The sequence below is a fragment of the Pyxicephalus adspersus genome, chromosome 2 (assembly GCF_032062135.1).
Source record: "Pyxicephalus adspersus chromosome 2, UCB_Pads_2.0, whole genome shotgun sequence".
Taxonomy (NCBI): domain Eukaryota; kingdom Metazoa; phylum Chordata; class Amphibia; order Anura; family Pyxicephalidae; genus Pyxicephalus; species Pyxicephalus adspersus.
Window position 1 is genome coordinate 121,440,669 of NC_092859.1, and position 23,285 is coordinate 121,463,953.

Here is a 23,285-nt window from a genome sequence, read left to right on the forward strand (position 1 = left end):
AAGTAGAGTAAAGACCATAGCAATCTGATTGGTGCCACAGAGATGAGGAAAACCATAACAGTGAGTATTATGGCTACGTAAATTTTTGGAGGTCGTGATTTCTTGGATGTAGATTTTACAACATAGATTAAGATAAAACTGGACAAGAGCATCAAAGGAATGATGAAAACAAATGTAAGGACAGTGGAAAACACTTGGACTCCTGTGCATTCCTTAGTCATGGTCATAAAGGAATTTGCAGGACAGACAAAATTATCAAGGAGGGACAAGAGGACAGCCAACATCCAGATGAAACCACAGGAGAAAGATGATAAATGCTTGGGCCGGTAACATTTATACCATATAGGAAAGAGGACAGAAAGGCACCTCTCAACACTTATTGCAGTGAGAAAGAGCATGCTTGCTGCATATCCAAAGTCATACATTATTTCTAGAGCAAACAGCAATGTCGCACTGTGATATTGGCCACGCACCATTTGAGAAACCATTAGAAGCATCACAACAGCAACAAACAGTAGGTAAATAAAGTCAGCAATGCCGAGGTTGAGAATATACACGGTGTACTTGGTCCTCTTTAACCTAAATGACAGAATCCATATAACAACTGCATTTCCTAACAATCCAAATATGCAGAGAAGAGCAGCAAAGCTAGCGACCACAGAATATGTCACTATGATACTTGAATCGGTTGTTTGGGTGCTGTTTGCTGAGCCATTTCCCACTTGGGCCATAATGGCTGGATTCACAGAAGAAATTCTCTTACAAGCTCCTACAAAAAAAAAAGAGAGAAACAATTTGTTTTTTTTTTGTTGCAAAAATACATATGTATATACATCAAAAACTTTATTCAGATTTGGTTAGAGTAGGCAATGGTTAATACAGTTGTCATTATTTGTGTCTGTTTCTGTGTACTGTTAAGGATATATCTCTTTTTTTGCTGTCTTGGACATATCTTGGTCATATTAACAAAGTTTTGTAAAGGATAAACTTTCTGCTGATTTAATTTTTCATTTTAACCTGAATCTGAAATCTATTTAAATTATAGTATTGAATATTAAAGTAGTGAATAAACTAAAAAAGAAAGCATATTATCAATTCAGTGTGTCTTCTTTTCTCTCAATCTGTGTGCTGATTCTTTCTTACCTAAATCTGTAATGCAAACAGTACCCTTCCATTCTGCTAGTTCTATTCCCTTATGCTGACTTCTGTCCCTGTGCTCTATGTGGCAGGCTGTATGCTCTATACCCTTGCGCCATCTCTTCTAATCCTCAAAAAGTTTTTTCTGTATCGACCTTTAACTGACTGGCAAACTGATATTTATAATTTTTCCATCCCTACCATCCATTACACACCTTCCCTATTCTTCTTCTATCTGTCACATTCTCCTCTACTTCCATTCCTGTCCACCTGATCTTTAGAATAATGTCTGCTGCCCCCTCTCCAGTGATTATTCTCTTCCACTTCCAAAAATAATCTTACCAAATCTGGAAATGTCCTGAGGCTTCTTTAGGATGAATCTGCAGTGACAATTTCCATGTAAAGCAAACTCACTAAAAAAAGAGGACAATAATTGGTCAGTTTACAAAAATAATGATTGTCTATGAAAACTTTAAAAAATCCTAATAAAACATTACCCGCATATAATAAATGAAAATTGTTGTTTAATTCATATGAATACATTCAATTTTTAAAAATATCATGATTCTTGAAAAAAAAGTGTACTGGGGACAGTGTTGAGTCTTCTGTTTTAAAATCCAAAGCTTCCTGTAGCTTCTGAATTATTTTAATGATTCTCTAAACCAATTATTATTTGACCACTATGCTCCTGTTGGTTGGAGGACATTTATTAAAAAGGAACTAGTCTGCTAAGTGGGGGAACCTGGGATACTCTAAAGGTGTACAGAGACTGGCACTCAAAACAAAACTACAAAACTAGACCCTACCCAACTTACTATTTGCATTAAATTATCCTAAAAATGTTAGCTAGTATTTATATAGCGCTGACATATTACACAGTCGATAGTCATGTCCCTCAAAGGAGCTCACAATCTAATGCCCTTACCATAGTCCTATGTTATTAACACAGTCTAAGGTCAATTTTTTTTAAGGGATGCCAATTAACCAAACTGCTTGCATGTTTTTGGAATGTGGGAGGAAACTGAAGTACCTGGAGGAAACCCACACAAACACAGGGGAAACCTGCAAATACAATGCAGATAGCGCCCTGGCTGACACTCGAACCTGGGACCTAATGCTGCAAAGGCCAGAGTGCTAACCTCTTAGCCACCGCACCGTGAGGCTTTAAGCCATTAACCTTTCTACCCAGTAGGTGTTTTATTTACCCTCAGTCCTGATGCAGCCATCTTCATTATGCACGCCCATTTGGAGCTGTACAGTATTAACCCAAAAAATACATCTGATTGCATGTGTTGACCCTATTCATTCCTTTAGCTGTCCAACGCCGTTCGCCAAGCAACTGCTTGAGGTTGCCATGAGTATGGCTTTCATGTGAATTTTTGGAACCAAGTAATTATTTGTAAAAGAAAGTCTGTTTGGTTCTAGGCAGAATGAAACAACAAAATCTAAAAGTATGCATAACACCTAGTAGTCCACACTTATTGGCTATAAAATAAAAAAAATAGGACATAAAAAGTAGAAGTTCAGAAAGCATTCTTCTGTTCTTCTCAAGACGTTACCTACATCACAACCTAAACCAGTAGCCAACGTTTTGCAATACTAAACCATTATTTCCATTGTGTACAGGGTGCCAATTTGTGACACATGATATGCCAACCTACCAAACTTAAAGTGGACCTATACTGACAAATTTTGTGAACTGCCATTGTTAGCTTATTGTAAAGAATGCTAATTGCTTGGATGTTAAGCTGAACTTTTGGTTTTAGTAATTTCGGTCACAAACCTGAAATGCTGATAACGGAGTAATACGTTGTGCTCCAAATACCCGAACACCTGAGCTGCATCCTTGTTCTGGGTCATTGATATAGACGTTAATAAAGGCCAAGGATCAGAACACCAACCAGGCAAGAAGAATATTTAAGGACCAGTTAAAAAAAAAGGCAGCTTAAATAATATCTCAGGATAGGACTGAAATGTGGGTTCTAACATTGCAGTCTTGTTTGTAAAAGTTACAGTTTTGGAACTCATCAAGTTCCTTACTCTAAAACTTGGTTAGTCACTCACTGATATGGAACAAAGATGTACCTATGACACTTTCTTTGCTCATGCTCGTTCCAGGTCAGCGACTTAGTAATTAGTGAAGGAAGGAAAAGATTACAGCCTCAGAATGTGCAATATGAAAAACAAATGGCAGCTTCTGTTTTTCTATCTTCACAGGTTTGGTGCAAAGCAATTGCATAACTTTGTACATTTGAACTTTTTAAAATTTTTCTACTTTTTTTTTTAAGGACCCTAAACTTAAGTTGAAAAGGCCAATGCTCACATTTTGGAAAATAATTTTAGGTTTAACAATCCAAAGCAGCACAGAAATGGTTTAATTGTTCTCAGCACACGCCCACAAACAAGCTTTGCTGGTAGGAACTAGAGACGAGCGAGTGGGATTTGTAAATCTTAGTTTTGTTAAATAGTCAGCACATTTAGTGTAATCTATATTGTGTACTAATGAAGTCACTGTTAGTAATCTTTTTTCACACTGTACATTCACTAAAATACAGATATTTTAGTGATTGATACCTTTTCCTGATTACCAAAGAAGACCATTTGGAACAGTGAAATTTCTGTCCTACTTTAAAATAAATACAGATATTTTAGTGTTTGATACCTGTTCCTATTTATCAAAGAAACCGTTTGGTACAGTTGCATTTTTGCCCACATAAGTAAAAGATGAGAGGTAGACCCAGGGAAGGCATGGCGTTAGGCGACCTGCCGCATCTGGCAGAGGCATACTCCCCAGTAGTCCGCCACTATAGGACAGCAGCAAACTGTTGGAGGCAGCAACACAAGTTGTCAAACAGGTCTGAGATGTGTGCCGAGCACCAGTAAACTGCTAGATGTATTGAGGGGGCAGATTACAATCATACAGCCATGTCATGTGGGGAGGATTGTGGATTGGGTTTCAGGGGCCTCAAGTGCAGCAGGCTCTTCTTCAGCAGCAGAAGCAGGAACCAGCACAGCCGTGACAGGAGCAAACACAGATATTAGCGTGGCTAATGGGCCTGTACCGCCCGATGACTCTCCCATGTTGTTTGATGAACAGCCTGAGGATCTGTCAGTGCTAAGTTCAAAGGCAGACTTTGAGACCCTTGGAGAGTGTGGTCAGGACTTGCTGGGCCAGCGTTCTGGATCAGTGGCTGCATTTTCAGAGGTTGGTTTAGATGAAAATGAGGATGATGATGACTGTGATGTCACCTGGGAACCACCGGTACGTGTAAGGGCTAGCAGCAGTTCCGAAGCAGACGTAGAGGAAAGGCAGCAGCAACAGACTGGCGATGGAAAGGGCTGCAAATCTGCCTCATGTGAGTCCCAAAGAAGAGAAGAGTGGGCAAATGCAGGGGAACAGTCAGAGATGATGTGACCGTGGGGGAGATGGAGCCGACGCAGGGAACGCAGCCGAGGCAGAGGCAGGCAAAGAAAAAGAGCAGCAGAGTGGTTGCACGCACCTCTTCAGGGTGGTCCTTTTGCACGCTGAAAGATGATGACAAGTGCGTAGCAATCTGCATCCTGTGCCACAGGCAGATCCGCAGAGGACAGGCTGGATCACATTTAGGTACAACATCCCTGCTTTCTCACATGCGCAAGAACCACAAACCAAAGTAGGAGCAGTATTTGCTTTCTCTTGAAGAAGGTGCAACCATATCATCGTCTCTTCTTCCACCTCCATTGACTCCTTGTCCACCTCCAACTGTCATTGTTAGTACGTCTCAGGAGGTTGGTGGCAGCCAGACTTTTAGCGGCGAGGAAGTATCAGCTTCTGCCCGCAGGTTTCGTGGCGTCAAGTGACGTTTGTCACCGCAAGATGGGTACTCCAGTGGTCCCTTCAGCTCCCCTAGCTCCCAGCCCCTTCAGCCCACTCTACCGGAGTTTTGCACAAGGCATCAGGCTATGGGCCCAACTAACAAAAGAGTCACTGAACTCAATTTGCGTCTAGCCAAACTTTTGGCCTTGCAGCTACTGCCGTACAGCATTGTGGACTCGGCTCCCTTCTGTGACCTGATGGCCTGTGCCGAGCAGTGGTGGAATATACCAAGTAGGCATTACTTCTCCAACACAGCTGTACCCAGTTTACATGCACATGTAATAGGTAACCTCTCCCGGGCATTGGCATTCTTGAGTCTAGCCAAATCCACGTCACCATGGACAGCTGGACAACCAGGCACAGAGTGGGACGCTACCTGTCCTTCACCGCTCACTGGGTGGCCTTGCATAGCTCAGTGGGTGGTAGTCTGCAAGGGGCATTACAGCACCTGGTACCCCCGCCGAGGGGTGTGGTGGCAAACCATGGGCCATTCCTGTCCTCTTATTCCTCCTTCTCCATTCCTTCTACCATCAACCCCCCTCTCTTTGATACTCCTCCTCAAAGGCCAGCAGTGGAAGACACTGTGGTTAAGCAGGTACACCACTACGGCTCCCTTAGGCACACGCATTGTCAGGCAGTGGTGAAACTGGTGTCCTTGGGGAGAAAAGTCACACCGCCGGAGAACTCTTCGTCTGCTTTGCACAGAGAGGTTGAGGCTTAGCTGACGCCCTCCCGGCTCACAACAGGCAACGTAGTATGCGACAATGGGGCCAACCTTGTGGCTGCGCTGCGCATGGGCCGTAAAACACATGTGCCCTGCTTTGTCCACTTACAGAACCTGGTGGTGCAGAAGTTCCTCCGCACATACCCAGGACTGGAGCACTTACTGAGACAGGCTCGCTCCATCTGCAGCCTTGTAAGCTGATCCCCTACTGCCGCTGCAGCGCTTAGCAAGATCCAGTGCCAACAGAAGCTGCCATGGCACAGACTGATTTGTGACACTGTGACTAGATGGAACTCTACCCTGCACATGCTCCAGCGTCTGTGTGAGCAAAAGCTAGCCATCTGCCTTTACTTGGTCAGTGTGGTGCTTGGAGGCGGCGGGGCCCTTGGTGCAGCCACACAACTGAACTATACACTTTACCAGTGGCTGCAGATGGAGATGCTGTGCAAAGTACTGGCCCCCTTTTAGCAGGCCACAAACGTCACAAGCGGTCAGGTTGGAACAACATCACACCCATCATCTTTCTGCTTGATAATACCCTGTGTGGCCTGATTGAAAGTGGCAGTGGGAGAGGAGGGGAAGAAAGCAGGAAGGAGGATGAGGGTGACTTTAAACTCCATAGCGCACAGCCAGCATCAGGAGGAGCAAGAAGGGACACTGGCCAGCATCAGGATTTCCAAGAGGAAGAGGAGGAGGAAGATGATTATGATAATGATGATGAGGGAGACCATGTTGGGGCTGCTGGACAGGACCCGTCCAACCCACATTTGTGCTGTCACATTTCAGGAATTGTGCGGGCAATGGAACAACAGGAACTGCTGCAGCTTAAAGAGCAGGAGGTGCGTGATAAGGAAAAAGATATTTTGACGCCTACTGAGGGACAAGAGGAGGATGAACCCAGGAAACCCCTCTTTTATATGTGTGTCCACATGTTGCGATGCCTACGGAGGGACCCCAGCATTTGCAGCATCAAAAACCGGGATGATTACTGGCTGGCGACCCTTCTGGATCTCCGCTACAAAGACAAAATGTCACAGTTTCTACCCAATGAGGGGCAAGAGAAAGAAAAGGTGGCCCGCCTGAGCAGACTACTTTGCAACCAGCTGTGTAAGGAGTTCCGCGCACCACATTCCACACAGGGAGCTCAGGTTGACACTGCCTCCACCGTATCCTACAGTAGCAGCAGCAGCAGCAGGCTGCACACATCCAAAAGTCTAAGCAAAGGCAGGGAGGATTTTCTGGATGCCTGGCGAAACTTGATGCGGCCACCTCTAACAAGTTATGGGGGGCATAACCATTGAGAACAGATGAAGCGCATGGTGCTTGATTACGTTGGCTCTTTTCTGGCTGGTAGTGGTGGTGTTGACGACAGCAGTTATGAGGAGGATGCCTGTCCTGACAGTAGTGACGCCATTAATTTTTGGGTCAACAGGCTTGAAATCTGCCTGCATTTGGCACAGTATGCCATCAGCTTCTTTCGTGCCTGGCATCCAGTGTTCTGTCTGAAAGAACCTTCAGCGCCGCTTGCGGAGTGGTGACGGAGAACCGATCACGACTGTCACCGGAAAATGTCAATTGTCTCACCTTTTTGAAAATGAACGAAAGGTGGGTTACAAACAACTATCGTACCCCCACTGCAAATGTCACTGATTGACTGACACAAGGTCTCACTGGCCAACCAAGATGTCTCCGTGGACCCACACTCCTACTCCTGTGCTGAGTCTGTGACTGGCTAACACCAACACACTGAGCCAGCCTCCGTTAAATTTTTTTCTGCTAGTTATCGCAACGTACAGGGGTGGCATTCATCGCCAATGTCATGCTTGCCATTGTGCCAGCTAGCAATATACTTTAAATTTCTGCTGTTTCCAGGAGGCCAACAAACTGCAGATGAAAACCCCTCAGTACTGCCACACTGATAGGTACCATTGCCTAATTTTTCAGCATTGTAAGATTGAGGGTTGGCATTTATGCAAACTAGCAATATCGTCTACCTTCCTACCACTTCCGATACCACAGACCACAGCAACAGTGCTGGCACACAAAACATCTTGGTTTTGCCCTCTTACGTTTATTTCACAAATTTCAGATATTTGTATTACACACTTCTGGGTGGCATTGACGATGCACTACCCCCAGCTCTAAATGCCATTTACCAATGCGTTCCATGCTCTGTCTCAGGGCCCACTTCCTCCTCCTGCTGCTGCCACCTGTCAGTACTCCATTCACTAAAATTGTATTACACTCTTCAGGGTGGCATTGTAGATGTACTACACCCAGCTCTAAATGCCAGTTACCAATGTGGTCCATGCTCTGTCTAGGGGGCCACTGCCTCCTCCTGCTGCCGCTGCGGCCTGTCAGTACTTCATTCACTAAAATTTGAATACACACTTCTGTGTGGCATTGATGATGCACTACACCCAGCTCTAGATGCCAGTTACAATTGCGGTCCACGCTCCCTCCTAGGGCCCAACACCTCCTCCTTCTTCTGTTGCTGCCACCTGTCAGTACTCCATTCACTAAAATTGTAGTACACACATCTGGGTGGCATTCACGATGCACTACACCCAGCTCTAGCTGCCGCCTGTCAGTATTCCATTTACTAAAATTGTTCACTTCTGGGTGGCATTGATGATGCACTACACCCAGCTCCCCACTACACTTACCAATGCAGTCTGCCTGGCGATAGCTGACCAGAGGCCACACACTGCTACTGCTCTCGCTGACCCGCGCTCCGTCTCTGGTCCTCAATCCTTTTGCCTAATGTCACCATGCTACTTCTCCACAACTTTATGGGTGGCATTCCTAACACATGTCATCCAGGTCATGATGCCAGCTAGAAATTCCAACACCTATTTCCTATTTAACCCAGTCTTGCTGATTTCACTGCACACTTTGATATTCTCACAGCGAGTATTAAAACCGGATCAGATAGAGCCAGCCGCATTTTGTTGGCTCGAAGATGCCCAACATCGTCTAATCCTTTACTCCCCAGCCTTATTTCTTCCTGGCCCAACCCTTTCATTTTCTGCATTTTTTTCTTGAAGGCTCAGCATTACATGTGCGTATAACCTAGGATAATCTGCATACAAAGGATGATCACTCCTCCATACTGATACCCACCAATACATTTTAATGTTTGCATGACTTCTCCCAACAGTCAGCTCATTGTTGGGATCAAAGCTGAGAAATGATGAAAAGACTCCTGAGCCAGGATGCTGTGATGTTTTCCTAAAGCTATGTATAGCACCCTGCAATCCCCTCCCTAGAGCCACAATCTGGCTGCAATGTACAAAATAACATTTAGACCCAGTGATTACACTACTGACTCCAAAATAGAATATGCCACAAAAAGGTAACGCTTTTTTACAAAAATAAAATTAGCTCATTGATAAAGAGAGAGAGACCAGGAAAGGGTAAATAAACTTCAGTTTACCACTTAGGTTGAGTTATATTTCTTTTTTGTTGGGTTTGGTTTAGTAATATTATTTTTTCATTTTAAAACAATGGAACATCAAGCCACAGATCTCTTGTATTTACTTTGTATCAAGTCAGAACGTGTTGGTAATATCTATGTTGGCTGTGAGTGATATGGTTACTGGCAATTTACAATAATCTCTCTCCTATTTACTTCTGGATGATACATTTATTACCTGTTTACAGTCCTACACTCTGAGTTACAGATTGGACTATGACTAACTACAGCTAATGCTTCTACAAATAAAAGCTATTCACCCATCTCCACTTCATTACACTTTTCACATTTGTTTGTTTAATTTAGGACTGAGAACAACAAATGTTTTATATGTGACCTGAAACTAACTTCATCATTTCCATCCACCTCTCCTTCCGGTTTATTGAGCTGATGAGCCATTATCAATCATCCAATAAATCTATAGAACTTCCATGGTATACTGGTGCATGTAAACAAGGATTTGTTGCTCATATTAGGATTCATGAATGGGAATATTTAAATAATTACAGCTGTGCATTCATGATTGCTGCTGTATTGACCAGATCACATTATGTTGCTGTAGCTGAGACATTGGGCATGATTTATTAATGCTCCTGAATCCTGGAGAGGATTCACTTTCATTAGTAAAGCTGGGTGATGCAGCTAACCTGGTATGGATTTGTTAAAAGTAATTTGCTAGCAAATGTTTTCAATCCTGGACCAAATGCATTCCAGGTTTGCTGGATCACCCAGCTTAATTGAAGAAAGTGTATCTTCTTCAGCCTTGAAGAGCTTTAAAAAAGAAGCAGGCCCATTATGCTACATATTTCAAAAAGGGTTCAGTTAAAGTAAATTTTAACCTGAACCGGACAATATTTAGTTTGGAGCACTTTGGAGTTGAAGCACTATGTTGCTCATGATGTCTTCTATTATATTTCCGGCACCTTTTTGGATTTGCTATAAATAAATAAATATATACATATATATCATCTTCTTAATAGTGTAAACAGTGGACAATGCCTGCACAATGATACCAGCATAAATGCTTAGACTTTAGACTTAGACTTTAATAGGTAGTTGGGAATAACTTTTTATTTGGTGTTAAAGCAAAAAATATCCTTATTTACAAAGTCTTTTCTTACTATATGCATGGGGACTTTATATATATAAAAAAAAAAAATCCAACGGTATTATATTATTTTGCAGTTAACTTTGATCTACAGGCAAATAGTCCGATACAGATATGAAATACATAGCTCTTTTACTTGCCAAAATGTGTATTGCTCTCTATCTAGTGCTTTGATTTTCACAATTGTGCCACACAGCACAGCCTTATCTGTCATGGAAGAAGACTGGGTTCCCTGTGAATTAGTAAAATGTTTAGGTCTAATCACAGCCTGTCACTGGACATCACTAGGGTAGAAAAGATGAAAATCCCATACCAATACACCTACTACCCCACCTTCATACTCCTTTAATAAATAACCACAAGCAATTGTTTAGATTAAATGGGCTATAGCAGCCTTGTATTAATCATAAAAAGTCTCCTATAACAATTACAACATATTGTAAACGTTTATTTACCATAGAGTTGCAGGTCCCTGTAAATTACTATCACCCCAACCAGATTGTTTTCCTGTGGATACTTCTGTTTCCTGGCCCCCAGCTGCTACCACACTGGCTCAGGGACAATGGTACCTGAATCCACAGCTCCCCTTGGCCCCCCTGACAACCAAGTGTCACCTGAGGCTCCACCTCAACAGGAACTCCATACCTCTGATGAGTTCCACCCCCTTTGTTGCTTCACCTATCCTTCCCCCAATTTTCAACCTGCAACCCCTCCGTTGCCATGACAAAACTGTCCCAGCTTTATGACAAGTCCCATACCATCACAGCCACAAACTAAGAAACAGAAGGGAGGGCGGGTGGTCAACTTTTCTTATCTCCTCTTCTTCAAACTGACTTCCCACCCCCTTTACAGCTCATTTTACTCCTTCGCCTTTGACCCCCCCCCCCTCCCTACTTGACCCCACCTAATCACCCCATGCTGCTTGACCACCCCCCTAGTCATATTACTCATTTTGTCCTGTACTTTTCTTTCTCATCCCTGTTATGAAGCCCTCCGCCCATTTCTTATTGTCCTGCTCCAGGCCTACTGTAAAAGAGGTAGCAGTAAACCAATGAGCTAAGTTCTCTGTAGGTACACTGAGCATTTCAATGTTATGATAAAACATTATTGTTCCAGACACATGCAAAGCAAAGCCTCATCTCTTGCAAAGGTTTCACCAAACAAGAGACTTAATAGTTACTATGGTTTAGCTTAACCTTGAGCAAAACCCATCAATGAAGGGAATCCCAGGTGGGCTGTGTGGAATAATATTACCATACTAGAAGTCCTAATGTGCACTTGGCTTTCTTTTATGAATTTAGTGTGGAGCCAGGCTCCTGTCTGACATTCCCACCCAAATACCAGGAGCAATAGCCACCGAAGGGTTTGGAAGTGCTATTACTATGTTATTCATTGTTCTGTTGCTCTGGTCTTTCCTCCTATTACAATGAATGCTGTATCAATAAAAACATAGCTGATAATATGTGCCATTTATTTTAGCCTGAAGGTTTGCTTTAAGATTTTTGAGCAGGAATGGAACATGGGCTTATTTTCTAATGAACTAGAAATGAAAAAAAAAGGATTTTTTTGTATAAATGTTGGATGCATCTAGTAGTTGTACTGTTTTGTAGGGCTGCATGGCTTTATATATATATATATATATATATATATATATATATATATATTATGTGACACCAATGAAGGATTGGAGGTGGAAGGGAGATTTATTTGCCCAGGATTCCTCTTTTATGTGAGGTATATTTGCCCAAGATTCCTCACCTGCGAGGTAATTAATGAAGCAGCACTGAGGGTGGGGATATAACCTAGAGCCAGGAGCTCAGTCAGGAGCCTAATTTGGAGAGACACAGATAGGGATCTGTGCAGGCTCAGCCTGGCTTAGAGAGACACAGCCAGGTGGACTGTGAGTAAGAGAGCTCTGTTTGGAGACACAGACAGTCGGTCTGTGAGGGGCTCTGCGGAGAGACTCAGAAAGTCGGTCTGGGTGATTGAGCTCAAGTCAGTTGGTGTGAGTGAGCTCAAAAGTGAGTGGAAGGTTGCTACAAGCTTTGTTTGGAGCTGACAGGGAGAAGCCCTCCAGCTGATAGACAGGAAAGTCTGATGTTTAGTAAGAGCCGGACAGGCAAGGTTTTCGTTTGCTATTTTTTGTTATTTTATCCGCAACCTTTAACCACCTGGGCGTTACACTGATGTCTAGATTTCTGTACCAAAAGCGGTACACTGTTTTTCATGAAATTTTTTTTTTAAATTGTAGACCTGTAACTTACAGAAATATGTCCGAACAAGGGTATAATGTAATGTATATGTACAGTAGCCTATATAATATATATATAATACAATTATATATATATATTATATAAAGATTTCTTTGTATTGGACTCAATACAGCTTTTTTGTATTGAGTTCAATACAAAGTCATTTGAATTTCCTGCCCCGCCTCCCACACCGACGCATGCAGCGACGTCACCGGGAAACCCCGGACATCGTCACTGCTCTCGCTGGGAGAAGACAGAAGAGGACGGACGTGTCCGGAGGAGCTGTGGGGTCCGGGTGAGTATATTCTTACAATTGTAATCCGATTGTCATACAATGTATGACAATCGGATTGCAATACAACGTTTGTTTAACCACCTGAGAAAAGTTCGGGTTTAACGCTTTTTGCAAGTGTTATTACCCCGAACCAAGGTCAAGTGTCCTTTGACCCCAGCAAAGGCGATCCTGAGCGAAACTCCTCACAATATATATATATGTATATATATATATATATATATATTAATATACATACAATACCAGTGAAAAGTTTGGACACACATTCTCATTTAATCGTTTTTCTTTATTGTTAATATTTTCTATATTGTAGAATTCAATATTAAAGGAAGTCTGCCAAAATATTTGACTGGTACTGTGAGCAGCATGGTTGGCTCATTGGCTAGCACCCATGTCTTTGCAGCTCTGGGTCCCTGGTTTGCAGTATCACAAGGAGTTTGTATGCTCTCATGTGTTTGTGTGGGTTTTCTGCCACATCCCAAAAACATGCAGTTAAGTTAATTGGCTTTCACTCAAAATTTACCTAAAACTGTATTATTGGCATATGACTATGGTAGAGACATTTGATTGTGAGCCCCTTAGAGGCACATTGAGTGACATAACGATGGCTTTGGAAAATGCTGTGTAATATGTCAGCACTAAGTAAATACATAATGCCTAAATAGGTTATAACAATATAATACAAATAAATATACAATATATACACCAAATATACCATTCTCTCTCAGCAGGATGATAGATTTCAGAATGAACAATAGGTTGTAAAAGACAGATAAAAAAGGAACACATCTGCATGTGGTATATATTACAGTGCACTTTGTACCATTCGCGGCATATTAAGTAGCTTATCAAAAATCATTTATGGATCACTACTAAGTGCGGTCTCTGTACTCAATAAAATGTTCCATCTGCAAATCCGCAATGAAGCCAGTAAACACAATTCAATCTACCAAAGATAAAAATCTTTGTTTTTATCAATTAATAGACAAATAAGTTCAATATGGTAAAAAAAATACCCATATTTTTTAAAATGTCAATGATAAAAAAACTAAAACCTCACCATCAGTTATGGTACACATATCAGATGTTAGGCTCATTGGTCATTACACAAACTTTTTAAATGAGCAGATGTTCAACTTTATAGGAAAAATTTACTAAAGGAATTTACCAAGGATGAAATATAATCTTTCAAGGAATAGCTGATTTAAATTAATAAATGTGGCGATAGTTCACTTTGCAACAATTTTTTCTTTCTTGCACGTGATTGGAGGTTGGAGTCAGTAGAGCTTTATGTCTTTTGCTAAGCTAAATAAAAAATACCCCTTGTAAGATGATAGTTCATTTTTCCATCTGAAGAGCTTATATAGCTTTAGTAAATTCTTGACTTTCACTACAGCAAAGAAAACATGAAAGGTGTACTGGTTTAAATCTTGCCACTGGCAACCGACGAAGGACAGCCTGATCAACTCCTGACTTATCAAAAGGTTTGAACAATGTCCTCCTATTATCCTTATATTACAAATGTACTGACATCTGACATCCATATGTGGCTTTAAGGAACAGTCCTAAGGGACTATATGATCTATATGATCAGTATTATTTACAAATAACCTTGGGAAACCTTCAACCTTTTTATTGACAACGTGATCGAGATTGTCCTAACTTGTGTGGGACTGTGGACCACTTACAGAGAATCAGCATGTCACACCTTCCATCAGTGCCTGACTTAGAGGGGCTGTCCCTCCTTCACAACCAAGTTCCTCTTTCCTCCTTAATTTTTCCTTACTTGAGTTGATGTAAAATGCATTATTTGACTAATTAAAAGTGTAATATTGCATTTAACCTTTTATCCATCCTCAATATTATTACACTTTTGTAAAGCTAAAAAAATAAATGTAGTATGAGGAAAAGCACCTGTTAGTTCAACCAATCATTTTTTGTCTATTTCTTTTTTTTTTATGGTCCACAAAATAAGATCAAGATAAGATGTGGGTCATTTACCTAAATACTTTCAGCTAAAAAGTGTCTTCGTTATTTCCAAATGTCTGAAGGTATGACATAATCTGAAGACAAAACCATCCAAAACAGCTGTAGATGTTAAAAAATCCAACTTGAATATGCTGTCAGTGATAGGGAGTATACTTCCAGAATATAGATGAATCAGGCTGTGTTTATCAGCCCTTCCATACAGCAGCATTAGTCATATATTATGGGTGGGGTTATTGCCAAAGGGAGAATATTAATTTCGCAGCGGATATACAGAGAGTGTCTGTTGTCATTTTAATGATGATATATATATATCCATTGCACATGTCTATGTTTGTATGGCCACATGGATTCCAGGGGGTCTTTTAAAAATGTTAAAACTCAATAGCCCCAATATGATAGCATTGTGCAGGCGCTAAATCCCTGTAATTACCCCGGGATCATAATAAACCTTTAATCCAATATGCCTTTTTTAGGCTGTGCTTGTTCAGGTTCTCCTCCAGCCTGATCAGCTGAACACTTTTGGTATCCTTGGAAGATCAGCAGATGGACAGCACATTTACTGCATCCCTCTCCGCTCTCCATCCCGCTATGGAGTTTTTATACCTTTGGACAAATCCAAGTACCCTTTTAAAACATCACTTTGGCTGAGACTTGCTACTGGAGAACATGGAGAATGGTTTTAAACAACACTTAGTAGTAAAACATTGCTGCAAATGCTTAGAAAGAGTTGGGATTAAATTAAGTGAACAAACGGCATTGTCAATCTGTTACAGTAAGTGGAAAATACGTTTGCTTTACACTTACTTAAAGTTCATCCAGAGGCAATATTAAAGGTCACTGTGCTTTTTGCAAAGGGGATTTTTCAATTGAATATTTGTGCAGATCTTGCGTACATCATGCAGCAGCTAGGTACACCTCTGAATCTAGCTACAACTACGCTGTCCACAGGGTAACAACCTAGCGGTGATTTGACTGCTAAACACAGCTAAACAGATTGGTAAAAGAAGAGAGTAAAGCAGGGGTTTCATAGGCAAAATAAACGTATATTGTAATAAGTTGTTACAATTATGAACAATTAAAATAAACTAAACAAATCAAACAAACTGCTGTTACAAACAATAGAAAATAATCTACCAGCAAAAACAAAAAGTATTAAAACTATTGCAGGTGGCACATATCTGTAATTTTTGATATTGTCCATAGTTATCACTTTCACGTGTTAAGCCAAAAGTATTTGAAAGGCTAAGTTTTCTTAAAAAGTCACTTTCAAAAATGATAGATATGACTGTATTATTGAGTAATAAATGATCATAGCACAAAATATGTTACGTTATGGTATATAGTAAAGGTTATGGTAGTTGTGGTTCCCACAGACTGCTGATTGTCATTTAGCTGTTAAAAAATCATTTTGTCACTCAACAATGACAACACATGCCCAACTCAATTCCTGCTAGGTATTTTTTCTGATCATATTGAACCTATGTCATACACTACAGAACAATGATCTACAAATAAACACTTTCAACCTACATGATGATCTTATTTGTCAGTGCAATGTGCTCATCTGCTGTAGTGTTTTGTATACCCTATGTGAAGCCTAAAGACTGTATTGATTACTATCATACAAGAGTACCTAATATTTAAATGCACATTTTTGGCAATGAACAAAATATAGCTGGATTGGTTATATTTCTAGCAAAATACTACTTTTACACTGCTTCCAAAATTATTAACCTAACCTTTTTTTTATTAAAGGGTAGATCCCTTTAGTATTAACATATTAACATAGGGCTTATGGACATAATTCTGTATGCATATATATGTATGTATGGGTATATATACAATATATATATATTTATATATATATATATATATATTTATTTAAAAGTATATCATTATGTAATGTTGGACAACTCACCTTACTGTCCTTTTCCTTGTTTCATTTTTTCCTTCTTGTGGTCGGGATGTAGTACATCTGTTTATGTTTTCCAGATCCAGGAGCGGATTTCAAACCATAAACTTGGAGTCCTGACTGTATCTTAGTCTGTGTATCAGTGCTTTTAGTTTACAGTTGTGTACACAGTGCTCTGTTGGTAAGGTTATATCACACCCACTCTTACTAAAACAAAATTAATACCATTAATGCTATTCAGGTATTACACAACCCCTGTGGCTGGAATGACATTATTTGTGTTCCGAGTCCCCTCCTTCCTGTGTGTACTGTACAAGCTTAAACTCTTTTACTCTGAATCATTCATATCATATTCAGGGCTATTACAACATCTGTTTGCCTGCATCACAAGTAATTTGCAGTATCATTTTATATGCAATAGGAATTCCACTTAATTTCATTTATTAGATTCAGCACTTAAAGACTTAAAAGAGATTATCAGCTTTGCATTTGGCTCCTTAAATATTACGTATGGAATATGGCAGCTTGGAGAGTATTGATGAAAGTGGGGAAATATGTCTGTACCAGTACCAGATGAATCCCAAATAAACTTTATCTATAGGTAGGGTTTTGTGAGGATTATGTTATCTCATATTCAGGGTATTTAAAAATAATCTCAGTTCCAAAAATAATCTGTGTCCACTGTCTTTGTTTTGTATGGAGCAGGGAAAGATTAAAACATCAGATTGCTTTATTCTGCTGTTTATATCCCCCAAGGTAATTTGTATTCACTATTTACACCAGTCCCCACTGTCCCCAAAGGGTCCCCATTACATTTCCTTCTATTCCATGAAAGTGGATGATGGTCATTATCAGGAGAAACATGGAGGGCAGTGGGAACACACAAGTTATATATAGGTACAAAAATACTGAAAGGGGTGCTGTACCCTAGCCACTCTATCAAAAGATGACAAATCTTTCAATGCACATTCTGCTTTGGTCCGGCTAGCTCCAAAATTAACTATTTTCTTGCATGTTCACATTCTCGTTTTCAGATTGTGAGCCTGTCCAAATTCAGACCACGTCTCCACGTTCACATGAACTTACATCCATAAACTTTTACCCTGTGATACTAGTTCACCAATCTCTTCTCTATGTTGCTCTATGCTGTGCCCACCCACAGGATTAATTCACTGCAGTGCAAGTGCATCATAAGGGAGGATACCAAGAGCCCACTTTTAGGTTGTAGCATTGAGAAAAAGGAGCATGTTGGTTTTTTGTAGGTAGAGTGCTTTGGAAGAACCAGTTGGGTTCCAGCTGTAGCTGCACTCTCTACACAGGCTATATGTAGCAAAGTAATGATGGCACTGCTACCTTTAAAAGGTATTAACTGGGTTTGCAAAGGCATTCGGTTCTCTCAAAGTGGATTTTTATCATTTTGAGGAATATATTTAAAGTTTTTGTGCCTGGAATTCAGCTTTATAACATGACTCAAAACATTAATGAATTTGCAGTCAGCGTGGGCTTAGGTCAGTAAGGCAGTACTGGTCTTTGCTCTAAAGATCACTGAATTCAGGGCTTTTCTAATAAACTACACTTTGCAACGAAGGTACTTTGTAAGCCAAGTGAATAAGTCATCAACAACATTTGGCTACTATTTTGGTTAATCTGATCAGTGTATTGTTTTTTTATAAATATATCCAACATGTTTGCCATAGACAAATACAGACAAGTGTTACAAAAGCAAAATATATTTGCCATAATGCACTCAAGTGGAACTTTTAAAACAACTAAATGGAGGAAACAGGTAATATAGAATGTGTGTGTATTTGTTTGACAATTTCTGTTGCGTCTGGTCACCTCCGGATATCCAGTCCTCACCACTGTGTATACTCTAAACAAGAGTTGAGTGGCAGATACAGTACATGCAGCTGAGGAGCATCGCGTAGGCAACATGTTGCTGGTTGGCTTATTTAAATGGCCCATAACTTTGTTCAGCAACTTGTGCAATGAAAACATGTCTGCATAAGCTTTGACTTGCTGTTGTCTCAAATAGAAATGTTGACTTTCTGGTGCCCCAATGTCAAAGCATTGGACCAAATGACCAAGCATAGGCTCTGTCACATGGTGTATTTCATATACCCAGAAATACTGTATGTATTCTTCTCTCCTGATGGCTAAACAGAGCAACACATATGCAAAAGAAGAATGAGTATATACTGCTGGGAAGACAGGATTTCGCCTCTTTACGTTGCAAGGGCAGATCATATATTTGGGTAATTGACGACTTGAACATTAAATTACTTTATAAAGTAGACTGTGCTGAAGAAAAAATAAACATGTGAACACATGCACACTTAAATAAATGATAAATGAGTCAACATCAATACGGCTCATGATATTTACTATAACTGCACAGGCAATGCAGTAAATGTATTATAAATTCCCATACATCTGCCAGAATTGGGACAGGAAATGATTCATTATTGAGAGTTGTGCTTGCTTTTAGTTTTCAGCACTTAGTCTGTAAATAAATACGGTGACCCCAGAAGATATGTAATCTGACTAATAGACTCATCCCGTCTTAGATTTTACTACATTTCTAGAAAACCTTACATTTCAGAACAGAAACAAGTTGGAACTCAGAAAAAAATATTAGAAAATGCTATGCACATCCCTACTCTACGATTCATAAAAAATAAAAAATATATTTCCTAGCTATATATATAGTATTTTTTATACATATAAAAAATAGTACATATATACCTAAATACATGTTGTGCATTAACAACATACAATAACATTTTTCCAGACATTATCAGAGTTTCCTTAACTAATCTACACAGATAAAAATAGATTCAGGTTAAAGATAAGATATTCCCTGACATACTAGTCTGAGCTTGCATTCTGTCTGCTTCCATGTACTGTATATTATTGCGTATTACATCTGTTTTCACAACAGAAATTACAGATGTGACACACAAGTCTGAACAATACAATGCCAAGGCAGGCTGGAAGAAAGTTATGACTGTTACCAATGCACATTTATCCAAACCATGCCAGGCGTGTGGAACTGCGGCTCCTTTTTTTATGATTCGGATAGATAGGGGAAATTGTAAACATGTTGTGTTTTTTTATCTGTGAATTGATTCTTTTCCATATAAGTCCAAAATTCAGACCATGGGCTCCTTCAGAATCAGAACGCAGAAGAAAGCATCAAAAAACATTGTCAAAAGTTCCAAGCATTCCCCGCCTTATTTAAAGTGGAACTAAACTATAGCTTACATCCTGATTTACCTGTGAGCAGCCATCCTGCAATAATGAAAGGTCCAGGACGTGGTATCTCTACAACCTCAGAAGGCTCCACTAGCCCCACAGCGGACTTCTCTTTGCTCATTAGATGGCCAATGATAATATAACTTCTGCGTGTGCTCATGAGTTGAATTGTCCCTGGTAGCTCTGTGTCTCTGGCGTCTAGCTCTGTGTTGCATGTCTCTTTTATCTACAGCTACAAACTATACAATATTTTTTTTTTAAAATGATTATTTGTAGTTTGGTTGTCAGGATGTGTTTTACAGACATGTAAAGTAACACATAAGATGTCAGTAGGTGAATGATACAGTTACCTGACTTTGTTTAGGATGGGAATATTCATGTATTAACACCAATAAAGGTTCATTACAGACTATGATGTGCAAACAATAGTTAAATGGTTATATTTATAGTACACTAATCAGTTCATCTCTGAAAGCCAACCTTGAGTTGCACAATGTTTAGAAAATGAGGATATTGTTATGTTTTGGCATTGTGTCACCCATTTCTGGGAAATATTTAGCTTGTTGAGATAGGTGTTCAAAACAAACACAATCAAAAATCTAAAGAGCAAAACTAAACAGAGACTGCTTAGTAAGGGGATTTTGAAATTCAAAACTATTGTGCTTCTGGGTTTTATAATTACCCTAATATATCAAAGTCAGCTCCAGACGTGTTTTCCCAGATTAACTGATCTCAGGACCCATCTGAAAACCATAAACAATGAAGAAAAGCAGAAGGTGGAAGTTTCCGAGATCATCACTTCCGTAAATTGTCTTCATCATTTATCATCATCAAAAAAAACTGGACCATTCAAAACTCTGTTGGAGATTTAAACCACCTGACACTTTCTTATATCTTTCAGAGACTTTCTTGCTTCCTGGGGCTGGACATCTGATGTGGTTTTTTTAGGAACATTTCTCAAGGGGAGGAGAGGAAAAGGTTGTGAACTGTGACAAAATGATTTTATTTTTAAATAATACAGTGATTGTCACTTTATTTGGTAAACCTGTTCAATTGCTTGTTACTACAAATCCGGTTTCCTCCCACATCCCAAAAACATGCAGTTAGGTTAATTGGCTTCCCCCTAACAATTGACCTTAGACTATAATAATCACATATGACTATGGTAGGGACATTAGATTGTGAGCTCCTTTGAGGGACAGTTAGTGACACACTATAGACTTTGTACAGCGCTGCGTAATATGATGGCGCTATATAAATACTGTATAATAATAATAATTACTCGATATGTTTAGGCATGTAGACCTAGCATCAGATTGGGGAAGGAAAGTGATTCAAGTGACTTTGAATGTAGCATGGTTCTTGATGCCAGACTGTCAGGTTTAAGTATATCAGGAATTTCTTATCTGTTGGGATTTTGATCCATAACTATCTCTAGGGTTTACATGAAAATAGAGAGTGGTGTTAGTAGAAGCTTGGGATTAACTCCACTAATGTCATATCCCTCAATAATTAAATAAAAAGAAAATATAGATAAAGATGGGACTTTAAATACATCATATACTTAATAAAATAATTAAATTTAAAATGCCAGTTTAGCAGAAGAACAATAACTCTGCTTCATCAGGGGTGGCATTTGAGATCTACAAATATATACAAATTATCCATATATACAAATTGACACTTGAGCTATTTCAATTCAAAACAATTATTTAAGTGATAAAAAAACATTACCAACTGCATATGCCTCAACATTTTTGGCCTACCGCACGCCACAAAAGGAACATCAAAGAAGAGGCATCACCATATCTGGAAGGATCATTGTGACTCCATTAGTAGAGTTCCACTCTTAAAGATTTTTTACATAGAAGGGAGATGGCAATTCATATCCAAAACCTCAAGCAGAGAAGAAGAGGAAAACAACTTCTGCTTTATTATTATATTTTTTTTAAACACTACTACTACTGACTCAAGGTTATCCACCCTCTCATAGCCTTAAATAGAATCCCTTTGTCACTGTCTAAAATAGGTCATATTAATAGGTAGGGACAAACAAGGAAAAGGGAACAAAGACAAAAAGAGGGCTTATCCTATATAGCAATTTATACCCAAAATTTTGAATAATTTAAACATTAACTATCAAACAATTAACCAATAGCCCATTTTAGTCATTTATTAAATAAGCATAGCCCCTTAAAAAAGATATTGTCCTACGCGGAGAGACAGGATCACTTGGGGGCACTACGGCTTGTACAGAGGTGGTGTGAGCCCTTTTCTTCTCCAGAGTCTCTGATAATAAGTATGTTACGCAGCTGGTTACTGCCAGGTTGCAGTCCTTGGGCACACCAAGGTGGGCAAAACACAGTACCAAGGCAGGCAGCAAGCAAGAGAGGTCAGGTCACACACCAGGGGTCAATTGCCAGGGCTCCAGGAGACAGACACTAGTGACACAGGGGCCACTTCGGGCACAGGGAGCACAGGAGACACTGGATGCAACAGGAGGCACAGGTGACTCAGGGATATCCACAGACAGACCGGAACATTGGAACAGCACAGGGAAGTTGGCTGGGAACCAACAGACTGGACAATGAGGGGATAATGAAGGAGCTGGACAAAGGAAACACTGAATTAGGCACCAGGTGAACAGGAACTAGCTCAACAGAACTAGGGGCTCAGCACAATGGAGACACATTGTACGAACACAGAGTGCAGTGTGTGAGCTAGCTAAATAGCCAAGGCTGGTCAAGAGGTTATTTTCTGATTGGCCAGTGGATTGGATGGAAAAGCCTGGAAACAGAGGCACACCCAGCATCAGAACTGTCTGCATGTGCAGGAGAGAGGCGTCTGCATTTTAGTGAGGAATAGGTAAGTGTGACAGATATACCTAAAATTCCTCCAACTTAATATACCTTATGGTTACCACAAAATCCTGAATAGTATATTACAAAAGATTAAAACAACAATATTGTAAGAAAGAGTCAAAGTGTAAAAAAGTTTTCACACCGGGATATATGTAGTAATATAGAGCAAAGTCAAGGTAAAATAGAAATAACCCCCATATCTTTGCTTCCTAAATGCTGAAAATACATTGAAACCAATCAAATAAAGCAGTCAAGTATAACGAAAGAGTTTGCTCATTCATTCATTTGGGTACAGTCAATAGGTTTGAGTATGATCCCATTCAAGATAACTCACCCCTACTCCCAGTCACTTCCACGTGCAAAGGAAAATATGTGGGCATAGGAATCAGTGCAGAGCGAATCACCTCTGAAGTGTAGAGCAGCC

General features: G+C 40.0%; 1 protein-coding gene across 1 annotated transcript in view; it reads right to left on the reverse strand.

Moving 5' to 3' along the window:
- The window catches only part of MAS1 (MAS1 proto-oncogene, G protein-coupled receptor), a gene marked incomplete in the record, with an annotated part of 19,458 nt that extends 2,555 nt beyond the window's left edge, over positions 1-16,903 (reverse strand). Inside the window, 3 exon segments of the mRNA XM_072402260.1 lie at positions 1-769; positions 1,480-1,550; positions 16,752-16,903. Coding sequence (XP_072258361.1) covers positions 1-731 — 731 coding nt within the window.
- Between the last annotated feature and the right edge of the window lie 6,382 nt (positions 16,904-23,285).